This window comes from Stegodyphus dumicola, chromosome 4 (assembly GCF_044657685.1).
Source record: "Stegodyphus dumicola isolate Sdum_Otavi_A_Nest chromosome 4, ASM4465768v1".
NCBI lineage: Eukaryota > Metazoa > Arthropoda > Arachnida > Araneae > Eresidae > Stegodyphus > Stegodyphus dumicola.
In genome coordinates, this window is record NC_140771.1 from 244476948 (window position 1) to 244500563 (window position 23616).

General features: G+C 35.1%; 1 protein-coding gene across 1 annotated transcript in view; it reads left to right on the forward strand.

Annotated features, from left to right (window-relative positions):
• LOC146997847 (uncharacterized) overlaps window positions 1-22203 on the forward strand; it is a 45430-nt gene extending 23227 nt beyond the window's left edge. The window contains exons 5-7 of the mRNA XM_085814415.1: window positions 1501-1687; window positions 15286-15457; window positions 22076-22203. Of these exons, the coding sequence (XP_085670541.1) occupies window positions 1501-1687; window positions 15286-15457; window positions 22076-22203 (487 nt within the window). The remainder of the gene's footprint in view (window positions 1-1500; window positions 1688-15285; window positions 15458-22075) is intronic.
• The last annotated feature ends 1413 nt before the right edge of the window (window positions 22204-23616 follow it).

Genomic DNA, 23616 nt, shown 5'->3' on the forward strand with positions numbered 1-23616 from the left:
AAACCATAAAATAAAATAAACAATATATATATATACAGTAAGACCCCGCTTAACACTGTTTCGTTTAGCGCTGTTTCGGTTTAGCGCTCTTTTATTTCAACCCGGGGATTCTCCGAAATTGTGCACAGCGCTAGGTTTCCAAATAACATATCCGAAACAGTGTAGTTGTGTTTCTTGCTTGGTGGACGCATTTTTATCATTTGAAACATTTGTTGACATTATTGTAAGTTTAAATTTGTATAATACTATAACGATTAATACGGTGACAAATATTATATGATCTTTAGTTTTTAATCATGGGTGATAATAAAAAACAAGAAAAGAAAGCAACCAGAAAAAGCATTTCACTGGAAACTCAAATGCAAGTGATTAGAAGATTAGATTCTGGTGAACGTCAATCTCAAATTAGTGCTGCATTGATTTTGGCAACTTCAACAATAAGGACAATTCTTAAGTATAAAGAAAAAATACCGTCATCGGCAACTGCAACTACGTCCAGCTCTGCAACTAGAATTACCCGTTCTAGAAATAACATTATAGAGGAAATGGGAAAACGACTGTCTATATGGATTGACGACGAAATTGAACGCAATATGCCATTAAGCCAATCTATCATAATGCCTTCTTGACAAAAAGGCAGAAAATTGGAAAACTAGACTGAATGATCTGACTGAGAATTTTATTTGTTTTTAAAAGTATATGCGTTTATGTTGTTTTTATTTTTGTAAGAAATAAGTGTTTGATTTTATTTTTATTAAAAAAAAATTATTAAATTTAATGCCTAACCATTATTTATCCGTCTACCCCTAACCCCATTATTTACATGTTAAGATAGCCTCGCTTAGCGCTGTTTCGCATTACCTTCTACTTCGATGGAACGTATCCCCCGCGTTAAGCGGGGTCTTACTGTATATTATTTTATTATTAATGATATCCTCAATAAACATATAAAACTACTCCAAAAATAGAAACTGCATTTTTATGTTTTGTGTTGTTACACTTAAAAAAAAAAAAAAAAAAACTTTTTTCACATTTATACAATATAAATCTTAAATACGTTACTTCTATTTGTATGAAATGAAATGCGTATAAAATTATATTTTGATTTGTTATTATTCTAAATAAATACTAGGTGCCGCCAGTGGCCAAAAGGTTAATCCTCTTAGAAAGGCATCCATGTAAGCCTCTCTTATATTGATCCAATAACTCCTGAGCCTTGCCATATTTAAATAGCCTAAATAATAAATGATCAGAAATAAGTAAACAAAATGGAAAAGTAACTAGTTTAGATGCAACAAAATTATAAATCTGTGCTTGCTGCTTTAGAAATTCTTTGAGAAAGTATGATCTTTGTATCCGAGATGATACTGTTAAACTCTTCTGCAGATCTTTCATGTGTGAACTTCTAATTTATTCTTGTATTTATTATATGAATGTACGTGCTAACTCTTAATGCACTTAATGAAATTTCAGAAATTTATATGTGGATTTATGTTTTAGTTCTACTAGGTATTTTAAGTTTCTGAAAATGATGGTTATTGCCTGTAAATCTCCTATGGGCATGATAATAATGGAAATAAGTGCTCCCTTTATTTTGAAGAATATTATTAAAACTCCTGTCAAAGTTGAAAATTTTTTAGATCCTTTGTTATCTGCTACAGCAATGGTTTATGCAAACATACCAAAGGTATCAAATATTTATAATTTTCTATTCTAAAGTATATCTTAATTTTATTATATTTTAAAAGACACAGTCATGTCATATTTTCTGTTACGTAAAGTTTATTATAACTAACATTTAGACTTTTCACAATAAAAATGAAAAAACTATTAACAATATGACGTGTTTTTAGGCAAATAAGCAGCAACGTGGATGAGAAGCGTCTTGCCAAGAGGAAAGCTTAAGCGAAAAAAGAACGCTGCAATTCTTTTGGGGGGAGTCAAAAGTTTCGGTTCCGAGTTAAAAAAATTTGCTTTACAGTTATTCTGATTACACAAGAGGTATCTGTAGTAAGTGTTACATAGCATGGACAGATCTCAAATTTGGGAGAACAGATGAATTTAGGAGAAGAGCACCAAATCTAGAATAGTTAATTTTGAGGTCGTCAATTATTTTTAAAGCAGCCGTCGTATTTTGTTATACCTTACATGTATGTATTAAAGCATGCATGTATATATGTTTCAAATCTTTAAACAATAATAATCCATAAGAATCTGATTGTGTATTTGACAGGTTGCTATATTGTTTCAGAAACATCTTAAACCGCTTTTGCTATTTGAATCCCAAATGGTCTCATGTATGAATTCGTTACAAATGTTTTTATTATACTAAAAACTGAACTTTAAAAATCGTTTTATAAATAGTGGTGAGTTATTAATCTAAAAAGTAAATCTGCCCATTATTTCAGCTTATATTGATTTTAATCATGAAAACTCATAACAGTTATTTTCTAGTTAATTGTTTCTAAAACTCAATAATAACTTTTAGTATATGCTCTTGTAGAACTCCTAAAGTCTTTAGATTTATTATTCGGACTTTCAGTTCAGATAAATGCCAGCATCTTAAAAAGTTTTCCATACAATATAATATAATAATCTTTAAAACCTGCCACCATGCTGTAATTGCTAATATAATTCAACTCATCTTTAAAGTAAGTATTTTATTACTGTTATGACTTGTGCCTTGCAAAATACAAACTTGTAATATATAAATCGTACCTTTCTCCTGCAAAAGGAAGGTAAATTTCAGATCTTTGAATCTTTTTCTTTAGCTTTATGACTACATGTCTGGCCCCATATTCTGTGATGCTGTAGTTTATTTATGTCACTTGACAGTTTCTAACAATTTATTTATATGCTTTTGAATATAAATAAGCTTTATTTATATGCTTATTGAATTTATTTATATGCTTGAAAAACTGTTTAAAATGTTATGAATGTTTAATTAAAAAGTACCTGTTAAGATTAGCTGTACTATAAATAAATATGTTTCCATGTAACTAAAATTTTGGAACTCAACAAGTTTTCTACCATGCAAAATTCCTAATGAACACTTGGTTATCATATGCAATCTGTATAAAAAAGAGGGCATGCATCTAGAAAAATCATCCATCAGTCTTGAAATTTAATGTGTGACTGTTTTTAGTCAAACAGGCAAACGATGAAAAATATTTGGCTAATGAATGCAAAGCGCATTAAAAACACACACACTCTGAAATGAAGTGCAATTTTGCATTGGCTGTAAACATTACCGTGAAAGACTTAAATGTCGATGTTTTCCAGCGAATGTTAACTCATATCAAATACCTCAGTGAAAGAATATATGGTTATATTCTTATGCATTCAGACCGTCTGCAGTGTATGTCAACAAGCACAGATATGCTCTGATTGAGGTCGAAATGAAAACGAGAAAACAGATAGGGAAGGGACAAAACTGGTAAATTCTTTGTTCTGCCGGGATTGAGGTTGCATAGCATCCATTTGTTCAGCCATATGGCATCTATTTGTTATACTGTAGAATGCTGCTGTTTATTAGTCTTATACAAGCTTTGATGATGCATGCAACATTTTCGTAATTTATATTTTTTTTTAATCTGTTAACCTAATTTATATTGAATGGCTACATTTTTCTGTTTAAAAGTTATGTGCATTATCGTGCAGCGCACGACGGCGCCGGGCAATCATTAAAAGAAGCAGTTCGTCTCGCAGCAAAATTCTTGTCTTATTTGAACGCCCCTCCGGGGGTCGACTCAGGTAAAACCTGAGAAGCTACTGATTAGGATCTGTACCTAGGCAATCTCGTCCACGGGTGTTTAAAATCGATCTCCACAGGACTGAAGTCATCGCTAGCGATGGCTGTTTCAGACTCGGCCGGGACCATATGACGTTCTCGTCCGTTCCGTTGTTTGTGGTGGAGCTATATAGTCAGATATTCATGGTTGTCCAGGGCGAAACACCCCCGTCGGTGGAGTTGGCGAATTCAGCGAGCCTTTAAATTGCTTGAGATTTCCACTGGGCGCCTGGAGCCTCAAAACTGCATATTCATATTCTTCCATGGTTTCCCCCTAGGGGCGTCTAAAGCCGACATCTGTATAACATGATGTAGTATTAGCAGGCCGGATTGGTGGCCCGGTCTGTCTAACAGTGTTTAAGTGACTTCGTTCTGCTGTCCGGCGTTGGAGCCCCTGTTGATGGCAGATATTTTTACCATCCCTCCAGAAAGGGGACGTGGAATGTGAGTTGCTGAGTATTCCTATCGACTCAGCTTAGCTTGTCGGCTCGACCGATAGGTTAGCGGTCTCTTGGATTGCCTATAAGGGTTGGGGCGTTTAGCTGTGTTAAGGCAGCCTCGAGCTTGCCAGGTCCGAGTGCCCCTTTCTCCTAGCACACTGTCTTACTTGACCGAAAGTTATAACCAGGGCAGAAGTTCGTCTCTGGGGTTCTCTTCTGCCTTATTTGAATGTAAAAATAGGTGGTGCCGATGAGTATGTAAGACGCATTTGAACATTGCTTAATCCTTAATTTGTGTCTACTGCTGCAATAATAGTAATTTGTGCAACATTTATCTTTTTTTGCGATTGCTTATTGTTATTGTTTTTTCTACATAAAAAAGGTAAGTGCAGTTACATATTATGTTAAACTTAGATCATTTTTTTTTAATTCGGAAAAGCAACGATTTGAGCATAATTACTCGAAAACTGTTTGTCAGGACTTGTATACTTTTTTATCTGTTTAGAAAACATGAAGTGTCCTGAATAGGAACAGGGAGCTTACTCAAGCTATGTTCAAATATGTGTGGAATAGACAACACCAGCAGGAAGGGTTGACTTTACACTTTATTCTCTATAAGATTACAGGTGCTCTCGCACTTCGGGATACAGAGACCAACCACTTGTGGTCTGAACGTAAAAATATAAAACTACTAACTAAAATTCTAAATAAGAGCTAACTTTGAATTAGTTTACAAATGCCTAACGCTAAGACTGGCCTTTTAAATTATTACGTATGTAGTACGCAAACTGCCGAAACTATAATACGTTTTAAATGTCAAGAGGACTAAACCTCTGGCCTTATATAGACGGATAGCAACTGATCGAAAGCTCGCGTAAAATACAGTGGCAAGGCGGCTCACTTCCTCCCTCCCTCTCTCTCTTGGCAAAAGGCCACAACTTAAATACTTGGGCGTTAGCAAGTACAATTTGCATAAAGAAGTTAATACATTTAATTCTGGCCGGAAGTGGAAAATAAGAAGTGATAGTAAAGGTTTAAAATAAAAATAAACGTTAGTAAAACTTAAGATCCTTACATGTTTACCTCTCCTCATGTTTGAACAATTGTCGTATTCTTGGCCGCGTAAATTACTAATATCTAAACCATTTTCCTCCAACGCTTTTAATAAGAATGTTGTTCGTTATTCACTGGTCGTATCTGTTGAAACACAAAATACTAAAAACCTTTCTTCAGTACTCATGTCTGTACTTTCTAAATTAAGATACCTCCTGCAAATTAATGACTGCTCTTAATGGCTGGCATCAGGGGTACAATCAAGTAAAACAGAAAAATAGTTTGTCTTTTTGACCTTACTTAAAATAATTTGCTTTATATTATTCCCTAATATGCTAATTGTTTCATTTTGAATTTTATCTTCAAGGTAATGAAGCATATTTTTTTGCGTTTGAATTTTATTAATATATACAGACATGATAGAGTCAAATTTTGTGATCATTTCTATACACTTTAAAAAATTATTATTCCTTTCAAATAACTTGTTACTGGAACCACGGAAAGGAGCGCAAGATACGCCTGTCGTTGGCAACAGACTTGAGCACCTTACAGGTGACGCTGCGATTTAGCTCAGTTTCGCCCCCAATTTTGATGAAGAGCATCCTGGGGGGACGGGTCCGAGCGTCTCCGTCCCCTTTTCCCCAACCACCAACCTTTCGAGAAGACTTTCGCCTCACATATTTAGAGTGCCCCCATGCCGCACGGACACTATACATTTACAAACATCCATGCCTTCTCTGAGATTCGAGCCCGGGCCCTTCGGCACCGTTGTCAGCAACGCTAACCACTAATACGGTTGGGCAGCTTTTTATAACATAAATAAATGTATGTATAATTCTTCAATAAATATGTTTGAGTGTGGGTTTTAACAAAACACAAAATGTTTGTATATTTAGACAAATTAAAAGATAATTTAAAAAAATATTATTATGTTCATAATGCTTCATTTTAAATGTTAACCATAAGCAAAAGGCGTCACTGCATAAAGGCGCTCGCTAGACATTTGCACGACGGCGCCGATTAGGCTTGGCGCGGGCCTGATTACGAGTAAACTAGAAGGCAGTTGTTTTTATTTTTCTCAAGAAAAGTACTCTAAAATACTGTTGCGTGCGTACGGGTTCGTTATGAAATGAATGCACAAGTCCGATGAAAAATGAACAAAAATTTATTATTATCACAACAAAAATGCTTAAATTTTCTCAAATTATCATGCAGTATTACAATATCTCACAGTAGTTTTCTTTTAACTACTCAAATGTCCAATAGAACGTAATTCAAAACAGCTAAAGAACGCTAATCCGCGAATTCGCTACAATCAACAACAGTAGTTTTCTAAACAACAACAAACTAAGCAACTACTACAAACTGAGATGTTTTCCTCCTTTTATAAGATTTTAAAATCACGCGCTAGAATTTTCCAGTACTTTCTCGAAATCAAAAAGAGATATTTATTTATTTAATGGACGCGCTCTTGTATTTTCAATTTTCCGGCTTAGCTTTCTTTTAATATTCGTCACGCGCTGCACTGCGCGAGAAATAAAACCATTTAATTTCTAATTGAACTAACATTAGCTTTTTAAATACCAAATTCGTAACACTGCCCCCTTCCCAAGGACTGCACGTCCCGGGCAGTACAATCCCTGGACAGGAAGCAAAACTTACAACTGTGGCATAAATGCATTAATAAGCATTACATTACAATAATAAACAACATGAACAATAAATGCAATACATAAAACATATCAAATGCTATCAAATACAAATCAAATACACATTTAAAAACAAAAATGGACCATGGTCTTATACTATTTACAATTATTTACATTATGTACTATGGCCATAGTAATGAGCTAACCTGTCGTAATGAACGACTTTAGGTTTAGAGTTCGAAGACTTACGAATCCGAACCATGACGTCATTTAGCCTGTTTAGGATTGTGTGCGAACCATCCCAAGGTGACTGTAAATCAGGCCTGACTCCTTTTCGTCGAATCAGGTTCCACAACCACACCTTGTCTCCTTCGTTGGATCTATGTCCAGCAGCTCTCGTGTTGTATCTGGTCTTCACTTTCTCCGTCGCCAAGTTCACTCGCTTTCGTGCGGAACGGTGCATCACTTCAAAACGGGCCTTGACATCTTGGATGTGTTCCTCAGGCGATGAAGGCGCATCCGTACGGCGATGAAACAGGCGGTCACAAGGCAGACGAAGGTCTCGACCGAAGAGCATCTGAGATGGAGAATAGCTGGTAGTCTGGTGTTTCTTTTCGACCCTAGCATGATTTCGGCTGTTTCTCGAGCTGGTTCTTTCGGATAAAGCGTCGGCATTTCCAGGTGAGGATCCCTTCTTAGGATGGATAGTCATGTCTTCAGATCCTGAAAGCAGTTTGTTGTTTTTCAAGTCTAAGGAAAAATTGTATTTCCTTAAAAAGTCCAATCCGAGTATGCATGGATCTGTAATATCCGCCACATATGCCGTGTGATGGTAGGCGGCACTTCCAAACGTGATGTTTACGTTTAACTTCCCAGTTATGTCGATCTTGTCACCAGACGCAGTCTGAAGGGTAACACTGGATGGCGTCCAAATAAGTTTATCTTTAAACTGTTCAGCTAAATCTTTCCTAATGATGGTAACATTAGCTCCTGTGTCAATGATCATTCTGCAAGGAACTCCATCGATATTCCCATTGATGGACAGTCCGTTATTGTTGCCACTCACTGTATAAATTTTAAGAGCTTTAAAACAAGGTTTTTCACTATCTGGCAACCTCCGTTCCTCGATATGGTCACTAATTTGTTTACTGCGTTGTTGCTGGGAAATGGTCTTATTTTCCGTACCTCGGGGTGTTCTGCAGTTTCTTCGTATGTGGCCTTCAACTCCGCAGTTCCAGCACTTTAGAATTAGTTTCTTTTCACTTCTGTTCCGTCTCAAGCCACTGACTTGTCTGGTAAAATCATCTGCTTTATATTCCGTACCCTGGGGAGTTCTGCAATTCCGTCTTAGGTGACCTTCACTACCACATCTCCAACACCTTAGAGCCACTTTCTTCTCGCTCCTACTCCGTATCAAATCTTCGACTTGTCTGGCTAAATCATCTAAACGAGCCATCAGTTGATCCACTGGCTCATGGACTCGCACAGCTCTAACTGGGTAGCGATCTCTACTAGTTGCTTGCTGGGCTGCCTCGAACTTCATGGCGTACAACAGAGCGCTTTTTAAATCTTTTACATCCGCCATTCGTAGAGCTTTCTGTATTTCAGTATCTCGGATGCTGTCGATAAAGTATTGCAAGGACAGGATTTCCCTTGTTTCTGTCGGGCATTCCGAAAAGGCGAGATGGGACAGCCTTTCAACATCCGCGGCGAGCTCCTGAAGTGTTTCGGTAGGCTTCTGTTGACGAGATTTTAATTGGAGCCTGCTGTAGTCTTTTAAACACTTCTCCCCAAAGCGCAACTCCAAGGCGCCGGACAGAGCTTCGAAATCTAACCTTTTGTTTTCGGGAAGAGTCTGAAGGATATCCGCTGCGTCGGCTCTTAGAGAAGCGGCGAGATGACAGGCCTTAGCTTGGGAATCCCATCCATTCGCATCCGCCACGATAGAAAATTGTGTCTTATACACCTGCCAGGAGGTCTTCCCATCATATGTGGATAGCTTCAGAGGTGGACGAGCAGGCATTGGTAAGAATTTAAAATCATCACTCCTGCTCCCTGCCGACGCTACGAATTTCTTTAAAGTATCCATTTCTTTGGCAACTGCAGAAACTCTCTCATCAATTTGTTCTTTTACAGAAGAAACTCTTTCTTCTATTTCTTCTTTCACCGAAGAAACTCTTTCTTCAATATGTCCAACTTTATTTTCAACTGCGTCAATTCTGCCTTCCATAGCTTCAAATTTATTTTCTATTATGCAAGTAATTTCTCTTTTCATTTCTTCTTGACCAGCTTGAACGGCTTTCATTTCGTCCTTAACGGATTCCTGGCCCAATTTCATTTCTTCCTTAACGGATTCCTGGCCCAATTTCATTTCTTCCTTAAATGATGCTTGGCCAGCTTCCAATTTTTCTTGGAATGCAGCAAAAGCACTAATGAGCTGTCTCAATTGTTCTTCCATCGCTCTTGTTATTGGCATTCAAACCCCACTCCTGACACCAAAAATTGTTGCGTGCGTACGGGTTCGTTATGAAATGAATGCACAAGTCCGATGAAAAATGAACAAAAATTTATTATTATCACAACAAAAATGCTTAAATTTTCTCAAATTATCATGCAGTATTACAATATCTCACAGTAGTTTTCTTTTAACTACTCAAATGTCCAATAGAACGTAATTCAAAACAGCTAAAGAACGCTAATCCGCGAATTCGCTACAATCAACAACAGTAGTTTTCTAAACAACAACAAACTAAGCAACTACTACAAACTGAGATGTTTTCCTCCTTTTATAAGATTTTAAAATCACGCGCTAGAATTTTCCAGTACTTTCTCGAAATCAAAAAGAGATATTTATTTATTTAATGCACGCGCTCTTGTATTTTCAATTTTCCGGCTTAGCTTTCTTTTAATATTCGTCACGCGCTGCACTGCGCGAGAAATAAAACCATTTAATTTCTAATTGAACTAACATTAGCTTTTTAAATACCAAATTCGTAACAATACTTTCTAAAGTGATTTCTGTTAAAACTAAGTGCGTGCATCTTTGGATTACAGATGATTAAAACATTTTGACATTTTAAAAATTAATGATGAGAAAAAGTTAATTCTACCATAAAAAAAAAAAAAAAAAAAAAAAAAAAAAAAAAAAAAAAAACGGGAAAAACAAATATACAGTATTATGTTACCAATGATGAATAGTTCAGTATACTATCTGAAATTCACACTAGAACAGCCCATGGAGGAAGAACACATATGCTCAAATACAAAAATATTAATATGAAGTTGTAATGTTGTATTTAAAACTTATGTAAATAATGTCAAATGAAACATAGTGCATCTAAAACATGTATTGTTGTGAAACAAGTAGTCAGTTTGGAGTTAAACTCAAGATGCCAAGCCGATCTGATAGACCTGCGGCCACATAGGGATGATGTTCGTAATGGTGCATCAGGATAATCTGATGTCAGAAATGCTTTGAATGATGATTTCTGTCTTTTAGAAATTTATGGGCGTGGAGAACTCAGAACTGTAAGAGCTTGAATTTTAATGTTTTTTTTTAATTTGTTTGTTTGTTTGTTTGTAAATAACTAAATTATATATATATTTAAATTATATATATATTTAAATTATATGAGTGTGTGTGTTACAATTAATATTATTATAATCAGTATTCATTATTATATTTCAGTTGTGTACAAGTTATTTTATTCATAATTAATTGAAATTACTCACAGAATTTTATTACCTATAATATGCAGGCCCACCAGCGGTCGGGCAGTAAAGTTGCTGAACACTGGTAGTTCGGTCCGAGGTTCGAATCCCCCGAACGGGCTGGCTGCATGGGTGTTTTCGTGGTTTTCCCCATGTGTAACGTGTATACGAACCAGTTTCCCTTAGAAAGTCCTCCACGAAGGCATCCTTCCCCTTAGGCAGATAGCCCTAGTGTGCTTTGCCATAATTAAATACACCAACACCAACACCTATAATATGCAAGCAGTAGTCCAAAAATCATTTCTCCTTATGTGAAATTCCATCGTACCTTTAATAACGTACAGTTTATGTAATTTGTAAAGGGTTTGCAAATGAATAACTAAAATATCAAACATAACTTTATGCAGTGTGGCTCTTTATAATGTGGCTCTTTTTTTTTTTTTTCCTAGCTTCCCTTTACGTATTTCTAGCATAGCATTTTTTAATGTAAGACATAGAAACTTTAGAGTTTACTTCTTGAATTCAGAAAAGGGATGGTTCATTCAAAAGTGACATATTCCTAGCATTTCTTGAATTGAAATTGTTTGCTAATGTATTTCAAAGCCATTCGTTCAACTTTTTAAAATCCTTCCAATTTTTATTTTACAGATGAAATATTATATTTTACAGATACTAATACTTCATAACAATTTATACTATACAGATAAAATGAGTTGAGCTTAAAGATTCTGTCTACAGAAGAAAGTGATTAGACAATTAGATTTCCCGACAGAGATTCTGTCGGGAAAGAGTATAGTAAATTTTTGTGGAAGCAGAATTCTTGTTGCACATCTATTTTGTTGTTTTTCTTCTGGTGGTCATCTTCAATGACTAGTTAGTGCAGCATTTTAGGGGTACTGGAAGGACACCTAACAATTTTGTCCTTAGTTCAATTTAAAACTTATTGTTATAAGCCTCTACATGTAATACAGACTTTCAAATTTAAATTCTGTAACTTTAACTGGAAATTTCACTTTTAATCAAAGATATGATAATAACTAGCAGTAATATTAGTGCTTCTATTATGGTTGTTAATTATACCGTCTTTTTCCGAAAATAAGACACTGTCTTAATTAAGACCCAATAACACGCCGAATAAATACTAATTCAGAAGAGAAACAACAAAAATCAGCGTTATATTTACAAAATTTCCACAGGACTAGTTTCGATGGTTTTACCGAACCACCATCCTCAGCTGCAAAACCGCAAATGAACAAGATAGGAAAAAATGATTAGATAAGATAAGAAAGCCTGGACAAGAATAAGCAAGTGGCGCTGTTGGTGAAACCAGAACTAAAACATAATTTCTTTAAAGGCCGAAGGCAAATTTGGATTGGAATTAGGATCGTTAACTAGAACAGAAAGATTTTTATGAATGTGAAATGCCTCTAGAAAAACCAGTTCTCCAATGGAAGATGTTTTTTGAATAATTTTGGCAGCAGAAAAATTGAAAGTGTGATTTTCGGACCAACAATGTTGCACAACAGAAGACTTCTGTGTTTCCTTTTTTCTAACATATGCCTCATGTTCCTTGACGCGAAATTTTAAGGCTTTCTTAGTTTGGCCAATGTAAATTAAACCACACTGGCAAGGGATCCTATAAATACCCCAGGAATTCATATCCGGAATGGGGTCCTTAAGTATGGAACTCGGAATTTTATTGATGGGAGAATAAACGACCCGAAAGTTAAATTTCTGCAAAATATGTGCAACTTTATAGCTAATTGATGGAAAGAAGGGAATGACAACAGAATTTTTATAATCTCCTAAAACAAGAGTGTGCCTTTTAGTGTGTTGAGATGAGAATTTTTTAACTGCTTGATTAATAATGTTGGGTGGAAAGCCCCTGTCAATAGCTATTGCTTTTAAATAATTTAGTTCTTCATCAAGGGCTAGTTTGGAGGAGCAAACTTGAAGAGCACGGAAAACATAGGAATAAAATGAAGCTAACTTTTGCTTAGTCGGATGACATGATTTAAACTGTAGTACTGAAGTTGGATGTGTTACGTGTGACTAGAATGTCGAGAAACGGAAGAGAATTGCAAGTCTCAAGTTCAAAAATGAACTGACTAGCAGGATCAATAGAATTCATTGTTGATAGAACTTTATTTAAATCATCTTTATTACCTTCAAACAGGGTAAAAGTATCGTCTACGTAGTGGAACCATGCCGGGAAGTTTAAAGTTTCAAACAATTTTGATTCATAATAATGCATGTAGATATCAGCCAGGATGGGACTGAGGGGGCTTCCCATGGCTAATCCCTCAGTTTGCTTGTAATATTTATTTTGGAAAACAAAATGTGTTTGTTTCAAACATAGTTGAGTGAGAGAAATTAGCTCATCAATTTCGATGCAAGAGAAATGAAATTCGCGAAGTCTGGTTTCTAGACATCTTAATGCACCCTCCACCGCGACATTGGTGAATAATGATTTTACATCTAAAGAAACCATGAGTAAATTACTAGGAGAAATGTTTTTAACCTTTTTAACAAACTCTATTGAATTTTTTATGGTGTAAATGTTATTGTCTAAGTGAGTGGAAAATCTAGAAACCAAATATTTAGCTAATGGATACGAGGCAGTACCTAAATTTGATACAATAGGGCGGAAAGGAATACCACTTTTATGAATTTTGGGAAGAGCATATAATCTGGCACAATTCGCAACAGATGGGATAAGCGAATGTTTTAAGTTGCTTGAAATGATTTGCGAAGATTTGATCGCAGTTTTTATTTTTGACAAGTCAGAAGGTGAAGACACTGTCTTACTTTCTTTTTTGGTCCAAAATACGCGCTAGGGCTTATTTTCGGGGGAGGGCAAAAATAAAAGTATATTTATATATTTTTATTTAATATTTATTTTACACAGAATACAGAAATTTAAATTTGTTCAATTACAGTCATGTCATCTTCTTCTGGAACATCGTCATAAATAAAATTCTGAATTATATTCTGATTTTCTTTCAAATACATTTCCTGTTGAATCATTGGTCCGAATCTCTCATGTCTTGCGATATAGCTATCGTTAAATGAATACTTCTTGTCTAAGTAGCCTGTTCGTAATTCATTGGAAACATCACTATCAGTTATTGTGTCCCATGAATTTTTTACCCAATTCACAACTTCTTGTAAGCCTGGTTTTACAAAATTACCTCGATGATTTCTCACCATTCTGTTTTCAATATATTCATTGATTTCCATCCACAAATGATCCTTGAATGGCTTGTTTATTGCAATGTCAAGTGTCTGGAGGTAACCAGTCATTCCTGCCGGAATCATTAATTGATCAATCTTCCTCTCAGCAAGAAAGTTTATCATGTCTTTAGCGCGGTGAGTACTGGCTGAATCCCAAACTAGTAAACCTCTATTCTGACCCCTCAACAGTGGTGGCAGCATAAAATCAACTCACTTCCTTTAACGAATTCTTTTTGTCACATTATTTTAACTAGGGATTATTTTCGGGGGATGTCTTATTTTACAAAAAGTTCCGAAAATCACGATAGGGCTTATTTTCGGAAGATGTCTTATTTTACAAAAAGTTCCGAAAATCACGATAGGGCTTATTTTCGAAGGATGTCTTATTTTTAAAAAAAGACGGTATATGTTCCTTTTTTTACACCACCTCTTAGAAGTATGCACCACATATTTTAAAGTGATAAAATTACTAAGCAAAAAATAATAAAATAATAAAGAAAGTTAATATCTTGGAAAAGTAACCTAGAAATTAAAAAGAAAATCCAAAGCGCCGCTTTGGACGTAATTAAGTCCCTAAGGACTTAAGTCCAAAACGCCCCTTTGGACGTAATTTAAAATCTGAAAGGTTTCCGATTTTAAATTACGTCCAAAGGGACGCGCTTTGTTTTAGCATTTTGTGTGTTACCTTTACTTATTAAATATCATGTTCTTCGCACTTAAACCATAAAATTTAGTTCAAGAGCAATATCGCAAAATAATTTTAAATTGAGCATATCTTTAGAATTTCCAATACAGTCTCACGTACTGGAGATAAAAATGTTTTTTCTGTACAACGTTGCCATTACTCGCTTTGAAATCCTTGAGTTTGCCAATCAAAAATTCGTTACAGTTTTAAAAAACATGAAATCGATAATAAAACAAATTTAAAATTTCAAACTTAGGCTTTCAGATGCCCATATTCGCAGTAGGGTTACTTCATTCAAAATTTGATGGTTGTAGGTACCGTTGCGTTGTACATATAGTTATGCAGATCCTTCATTATTTAATTTCTTCAAATATAATACAGGGCGATAATATTTGGTGGCAATAGTTTGAAAAGTGAAACGGACATTCAGAGTGATTCGACGCAAAATCGAAAAATGAAAACCATACCATAGTCCCTCAGGGACTATGGTATTAACATATAACTGGATGGGGCAATCCAAGCTACTGACATAACAGTAGTTTTGTTTATTTATTTTTACTTATTTATTGTTATAATTGCTATTAGAGCTTCCTGTTCCGCCTCCCTCTAGAAAATTGTAAGTAAAAGAATTTGTTTACATGTTTAAATTTTATAAATGTGATGCATATTTAAAACCTTGTTCTGAAAAATATATCTATATAATATGTATATCTCTTTTAACAGGCTAAAGAAAAATTTCTTCAACTTGTGTCTCGTGAGTTGCCTATTTTGTATGCCTTCAGTGAGGATGATCGGGTGATTGGTAAGAACTGCGCATTTGAACTTGCTTATTTGCTTGGAGCTGCTGATTCAGATATCTTCCGCTATGATAAAGACTGTAACCTCAAACAAAAGGGTAATTCTTCATGCTTTTTTAAAAATATTTTAAGAAATAAATTCTAATGTTATTTAACATTGACATTTTCAATTTAATTATGGAGCGTGGTCATTTTAACTGCAACTTAGCTAATGCAAAAATCTTGTATTTTTGAAATTTTTAATAAAATGTAGTGTAATTTAGTTTGTAGCGTTGCGCGCCTCCAACTTGCACGCAACCAAGAGGTGACTGTGAAAACTGGATAAAAGACAGAGTCTTGTTAAGGGTTTAAGTCCCTTTTTATTCAACGTAATAAATTACAAGTGCGTGCTCTTGACGCTCACAAACTGCGCCAACTCGGCGGTCAAATAAAAATAATAACCTGAAAAGAAACTAAAGACAAGACTCTAACTACGAGGCTCTCTAAAAGTAACTAACTCACCGCGTTTTACAATACCGCTGCTAATTCAGCAAACTTGAAGATCACTCGAACGATTAACACTACTTCCAGGCAAGCACACAGGCCGAAACGCGGGGTTCTTCAATTTCTGGCCAACTACCTCCGCGCTCGTGAAGTAAGAATATCACACCTCGAACTCGTTTCCTTTCTATTTAAATCAGAATACTTCCGCTGATAATTTGAATCCTTGCGCGTTCTACTAAAATTTACATACTCTGGCATTGGCAGTTCCAGGGGAAAGTAAGGCTTGACAGGAAAGATAGTTTAAACTTAAAATAAATGTTAGTTAAAATAAATATAAACCCTACATTTGCCGCTGCCAGAATTTGGAAAACTTGGAAGCAGGTCCTACAAACGACCTGTTGTAAGTTTCTCTAATTCTGAACTAACTGTCAAGAACCTCGTTTACACACACACACACAAAAAAAAAAAAAAAAAAAAAAAAATCTTATGTAACAAATTGTATACTAAAATTCTGTTGCTAGTTATAACTCTCTCTTCTTACAGCAACTTTTCCTGGACTTCATCAATCAATCTTGGTCTTTTCCTTCCAGCATCTGGAAGGAATAAGTATCAGTATCTTTCTAAATACATTATAATTTACACTTTCTTGACACAATAAATTTTTGTTTTTAAACGATTCGTTTTTCTTAGTTATTGCTTAATTCACATTCATTCAATTTTTCAAGCATTAATTTAACTTTACCCTGGCTCTCCACCATGTGTGGTGTCAAACGGGAATATTCGTGTTTTAGTCTTACAACACTTCCCCTAACCACCATGATTTGTTAGAATTCAACGACCAAATAGACACACCTTACTCGACATTCTACAACTCGATGAGCTACTTTAATATTCTTAAAAATTCAAGTGTAGGTGGAGAACCCTACAAAACACATTCATTCTAACTTCCCCCTCATTCATCTTTAAACATGCAGGCTTTCGCTCTAAAGCATGACTTTATCTACAGTTTAATACTTAAATTTTGAATTCATTCCTTTTAAGCATTTTACTTTTAGCATCTAAAATTTTATGCTTCTAGACTAAATTCTACTTTTACATAACATTCAAGTATTTACGTACATTTACAAAATTTTAATACATATGATTTTTACAATTTACCATACAATGAATAAGAGAAAATAAATTTTTACTTTACTCATTCTTCGCCAAGCTGGCGGCACTGAAACAAAAATTCTTATTAATACAAGAATACGAAGTTATTTTTATCTTCGGCCAAATTTTGGCTTTAACATAACAGAATTAGTCTTTCGACCAACAGAAAATGCTTGTTTTTAGCTTTTATACTTAAAGAAAATAATACTTTTGCCTTAGCTAAATAAAGTAAAACAAAACTAAGTCTCAACCGAGACATATTGACTTTCGTCAAAACATAGAACTTCGTACTTATACATAACATTTCGGAACAAAAGAGAAAAAAAAAATTATAGAAGGTTTTAACTTATCTTTGAGTTTTCGATGCTTGAAACTCCGTCATTCTTTTTTTGCAATATTGGTCCCAAGTTAGAGGTTTCATGGACGTCAATCTTCTCCTTACTGAGCTCCGAGTGTCGTCCACATTGGTTTTTCTTTTGCGTCCTCTACATGCTGGCCTCTTGGCGGAGTAATCGTCTGGTTGTTGGCATTTCCGTTTTTCCCTGGGACGGCTGGTCTTGACGTCCTCCGGTCTGGAGTCCTTCTTGAATTTCTTCTGTTCCTGATATTTTTGTTCCTCCTGTTGCCGTTTCAGTTTCCGGAACGGCGGCCTTGCTGGCACCTGACTCTGTGGCCGTGTGCGCGTTCTCCTTGATGTATAATTTCTCCTGCGATCCGTTGTAGGTGGTGTTTTGATCTTTACCACGGTTTCTTTACGCGGTGCATCTGTATTCTTGTTTTTCTTAAACGCTAGAGTTTGAAAGTTATTTTTTCTTTCTGATACCGACGTCCGGGTTGTAGAAGGGCTAGGTCTCTCTTCAGTTCTCTGCTTCTTGGGTGGTGGAATAGTTGTTGTTATTTCTGGACCTTCTACTTCATTTAGACTTGAGTCCTGCAAGAAACTTTTAAGGATTTCAAAATCATTTGGATTATAGTATTTTTTCACCTGGTCGGGACTTGCTTTACAGATTTCCCCTCTCTCGTTCTTAAGATATAATACTACTCCTTTGATTTCCTGAATTACATAGGGACCTTCAAATTTTGGAGCTAGCTTTGCCGTAAAATTGTCTGGGGCACTTGATAAAGAAAATTTCCGCTTCAATACTTTATCTTACTTTTAAATTTTTACTTTAAATTTTTACTTTTAAATTTTTATACTTTAAAATCTGCTTCACGGCGTTTTCTATCATAATATACTTTCTGCCTATTTCTTGCCGTATCCGAGCTTTTAAGCGCCTGATCAATCAGCTTTTGCACATCTTTTTGTTTAAACTCCTGCTCTCTTTGTTGCACAAAGAATAATTTATCTAAAGGGGTAATTAATTTTCGGCCTAAAAATAATTCTGCTGGGGTTTTTCCCGTAGTATCATGATTTGCCGTTCTTAAAGCATAAGCTAATTCATTTATGTAGCCATCCCAGCGCTTGTGATGTAAGAATATCACACCTCGAACTCGTTTCCTTTCTATTTAAATCAGAATACTTCCGCTGATAATTTGAATCCTTGCGCGTTCTACTAAAATTTACATACTCTGGCATTGGCAGTTCCAGGGGAAAGTAAGGCTTGACAGGAAAGATAGTTTAAACTTAAAATAAATGTTAGTTAAAATAAATATAAACCCTACAAGTTCATTAAATTAATTTTTGTTTCAGGGGTAAAAATCTTCAAAAAGGAGTTTTTTTTTTACTTTACAGAATTGCATTGAAAAAATTTCTCTTTTAGAATATAGTTTATTAATATTAATCTTATACGCTACACACAATTTTTCATAGTAGTTATTCATAGAGTAGAAAAAAATTTTTTTTCATCTTTGAAACTTACACAAATGATTCATTTAGTAATTTCTGTGCAAATCTCACACACATATTTATTGGCCCTTGCAAAAGCATTTACAGTTTTATTTTCTTACTTAAGATTAATTTGATATTGTTTACGCTAATTTGTAGGAGTGACATCTTTTAATCTTTCTCATGGAAGCAAAGAGTTCCTTGTTTTGAAAAATATTATTTTTTCATAGTTGTCTTGCTACATATAAAATAAATTCACGGGAACTAATGTTTGCATTGGGCATGTATTGGAGACCTGACAAATATTTTCTAGTCATTTGATCCAAAACATCTAATAGGGGGACCGGAAAGTAATGTCGCTTTCTTACATTAAATTCAAACGAATAAATTTGTAACAAGTTTTTATTTTTTAATCAATAATATAATCACCCTCGTTATCAGCAACCTTTTGCCATCTAGTATGCAGATTTCAATCCCAGACCGATAAAAATCAATTGCTTTTTGAGTAAAATAACTCGAGATGGCATTTTGGACATCATCCAAATTTTCAATTGTTGTCACTAAGAAAATGTTGTAGGGATTGGAATAAATGGAAATCTGAGGGTGCGATATCGGGCGAATATGGCGGGTGAGGCAGTACCTTTCCCCAATTCATTATATTTTTCCAGTGTTCGTCTTGCATTGTCGTGTTGCAGAATGACGCATTTTCTGTTGACAATCGCCAGCTATTTTTCGATTAAAGATTGATTCACTCGATCCAATTGTTCACAATAAAGGTCTACATTAACAGTTTTTCCAGGTTTCAGCAATTCAAAATGAACAATTCCGCGAATACTCCACCAAACACCCAGAAGCACCTTTTCGAGATGTAAACCCTTTGTAGCCCATATTAAAACTGCTTTTTGAGTTTTGGATTATCATATAGGACTTATTTTTTTGTCTTCACTAATCAAACGATCCAAAAACGGTTCTGTATTGGTGCCGAAGCAATACGTTGCATGTGATGGATAGGTTGGCTTTGTTCTTTTCGGACAGATTATGGGGGACTCAAACACCTGCTTTGATTATTTTTCCATTCTGCTTTAAATGTTCTTGGATGGTCGACCAAAGTTGCTTAAGAGTGTTTGACAGTTCCTCGATTGTTTGACATGGATTTCCTTCCACTTCTGCCCTTAGCATGTTGTTGTCTAATGTTGTTGTCGACATGCGCAGAAATGACATTACTTTCCGTTCCCGCTATTATTTCTGATTTGATAATATTTTAAAAACGTACAACCTGGAATTTTTTCCCCTGAACTTTCAGAGTTCAAGGTAAATCATTGAGCTCCACAAAACTTCCTTTCGTTAGTATTTTATTTCTAGAATCGATACAGAGTGGAAATGATGAGGAAAAATATCTTACTCTGAAATAGATGATGAAGTGGTATGGAATTTTCCTTTTGAAGAAATAATGGAACTGTTATTTGATGAATTGGATTCAACTGCTGTAGTTGGAATAATCCATTCTTCATCAGACGAAACAGAATAAATTTCTGTATAAGATTCTTCATGAGAACTAATTTCTGAACCAGAACTGTCATCCAGAGCCAGATTTAGACTTGATAAGGCCCTAAGCTATTTCAGATATGAAGCCCTTTACAAGTCTGTTATAATATATTTTAATACTATTTATACTATATTTAATTTTTCTTGGTGCCCCCAAGAAAGTGAGGGCCCTAAGCTATAGCTAGTGTAGCTTATACGTAAATCTGACTCTGCTGTCATCGGATAATACTTGTTAAAACTTTTACCATTTCTTTTTTGGATAAATATTTTCTTTCATTAGCTCTATGCAACATGATTAATATGGTAAAAAACTGCAGATGGGGATGGTCAAAAGCCTTGAAAAATCAGAAAGAAAATGAAGTGCATTGTGTGGCATAGAACAAAGCAAAGAAATTGCTACAACATTCAGACAATTAAGAAACATTAAACCTATTTGGGGATATTGCCACTTAGGGAAGGGGGAGGTTGACTTCTGTTCCAGCTAGCTGTCGAATAATATCTGGCATGAAAATAAAAGAAAACTCAAACAAACGGCATCAAGATGCTGCTAAACCAAAAAATTGGGACTGCACTGGTTTAATACTTGATTATACTGCAGTATCAATTCTTTATTTTTTTAATATTTTGCTTCATGAAATTTACGTCCTTTGTCAGAAAAGTTGCAGGATATTTTTTTTTTTTTTTTAAATTTCTGAGTTTGCAGTACTAAAAAGGAACAAATGTTGTTTTAATGTCTCCTTGGTATGTATTCTTACTTGACATGACCTTGGCCATCTCAAGTAAGAATTTTCCTGTACTGTACAAGTTTCCACGCAAACTACTCATGTTTTCGAGTGGCACAAAAGGTTTTGTGAAGGCAGAGATTCGGTGCAAGACGATCCCAGAGCTAGTCGCCCGTCTATAGCACATACCGATGCAAACGTTAAGCATGTAAGACAGTTATTGCTAAAAGACCGTTGTGTAACTGTGCGTATAATATCAGAAGAATTAATCATTTGAATCATGATGTATGTCATAAAATTTTACGCGAAGATATAAGAAAACTGAAACTTAATGCAAGAATCGATCCTCACTCACTAACAGATGAACATAAAGTGAAAAGATGAATTTCTGTTAAACTATTGGATAGAGCCAGACGTGATCCCATACTTGTGTCAAAGATTATTGTGATTTTTTCTTGTTTCCGTGGGTGAAAAGGTGACTAAAAGGAAAGCTTATTGCTGACGTCCAACGATTGTGACAAATGAGCTGCAAGCATCACAGTTGAAGATTTCCTCGCTTGCTTTCAGGACCTCCAGAAACATTGGCAGTTGTGTTTAGATAGGCAAGGGGACTACTTTGGTAGCAACTAGGATTATTACATAGTAAGTGCAGTTTTCTATTTTTTATGACCTTTGTCCTGTAACTTTTCGGAGGAAGGATATATATGCAGCAGATTAAGATTTTATTTTTCTGATTCACAAAATATTTGAGAAAAATTGACTTTTTTTTTAAAAAAAAAATTAATACCTTTCTTCATAGTTTGCCATTTTAATTTCCATAGGACTAGATCATTATTCATTTTGAATTACTATTTGGGAAAATTCAGGCAAATGAAAAACAGCATATTTAATGTGTGTACAAAATTTTGTTATTAGATATATTAGTTATAAATTTAAGGATTTGTTATTTATTTTGATTCCAGTTTCATGAGACATTTTTTCTATAACAGGTAATGAATCATGCAGGCTGAAAGTAATGTCTTTTGAAAAAGGGTCTCACTATGTATTTTGGAAGTATCCTGACATTATCAACAATGCAATTGCAGATTTTCTATTCAAACACCATTTGCGGAAATAATGTGGGTAAAAAAAATTGTGTTTCATGAATGCAAAATATTAAAATCTAATTCTTTAGTGTCTCAATAGTTATAGAAGACCATGATACTTATTTTTTAAGGTAAAGAAATTTGAATAATTAGCATTTAATTTTCAAGCAGTGCATGAAAGCAGTTTTTTATTATTGAAAACGTTTTGAAATATTTATTATATGAAGCACTGTTACATGCGTATGGGTTCGTAATGGATTGAATTCATACAAAACAGTTAATAAACTTGATAAAATTTATTTTACCAAAAGAAATACTCAACAAATCTGGAACTTTTGTCAGAAATACCTGTACAAATCTTTTTTTTTTTTTTTTCTTTTTCTTTCAATGGCGGGCTCTTGCCTATAACGGCATTGGCAATGGCGTAGCGAGTATAGCTGGCGCCTGGGTCAAAATACCTTTTTGGCGCCCCCCTAAAAAAACTTACAGTAATATATTGTGTAGAATATAATCGTAATAAGAAAATAATGTAAATAATAATAAAATGAATCTGCCATAAAATACTCTAAAATGTATTAAGAACAATCAACTACCTAACTACACTAGCATTGGATTCGGAAATGTATCTGTGTCGGCGGAAAAATCAGACATTCGATGATCTAGAATTAGTTAAAAAGGTGTTACTTATTTTACATATTTATATAACTGTTTTTAAAAAAGTACAGTTTTAAACAATTAAAAGTTGAATATATATTATATTATTAACAACAATATAGTATTATAATACATTAATATAATTAATTACTATACATACATTTTTCTTGTCTTGGATGAAGCAAATTTATCTATTACCTCATCAAATTTGGTCATTTCAAATTTTTCTCTTTCCACATTTAAAAATGCTAGATCGCCTAAGGGATCTTGTCCTATCGTTGACTGTAAATATGTCAAAATTTATTTTAATTTGCTGAACGAACGTTCATAGCTAGCATTTGATAATGAAATAGAAGTATTTGAAGTGCTACTCTTTGGTTTAGGATTTTGGCTGCCCTGCTCCGGGAACTAAAGCCCACTACAGGTCCACTCTCCCTTTGGGCACGTCGTGGAGGTTCAACCTCCACTATTACCCTCCAGAAGAGCAGCGCACCACCTGGGGTCAGGTCCCAGGCAGCACCGGTCGTCTAATGCTCCTACCAGTCGCTTGGGCGAGCCTGTCGCAGCGGGACATTATCCAGCGACCCCGGGGGAGACCCCCGTGTTACTAGAACCACGCCGCGCTAGGACGTGCCAGACTCCGGGGCCGGCCAATAAGTGACCTTTCCCAGAGCCTTCAGAACCACCAAGTTCATAAATTTTATACCCCCGTGGCCGAGACTGCCTAGGTACAGATCCTAGCCAGTAGCTTCGCAGAGTTCTCTACGTCGACCCCCGGGGGGGTACTCTTT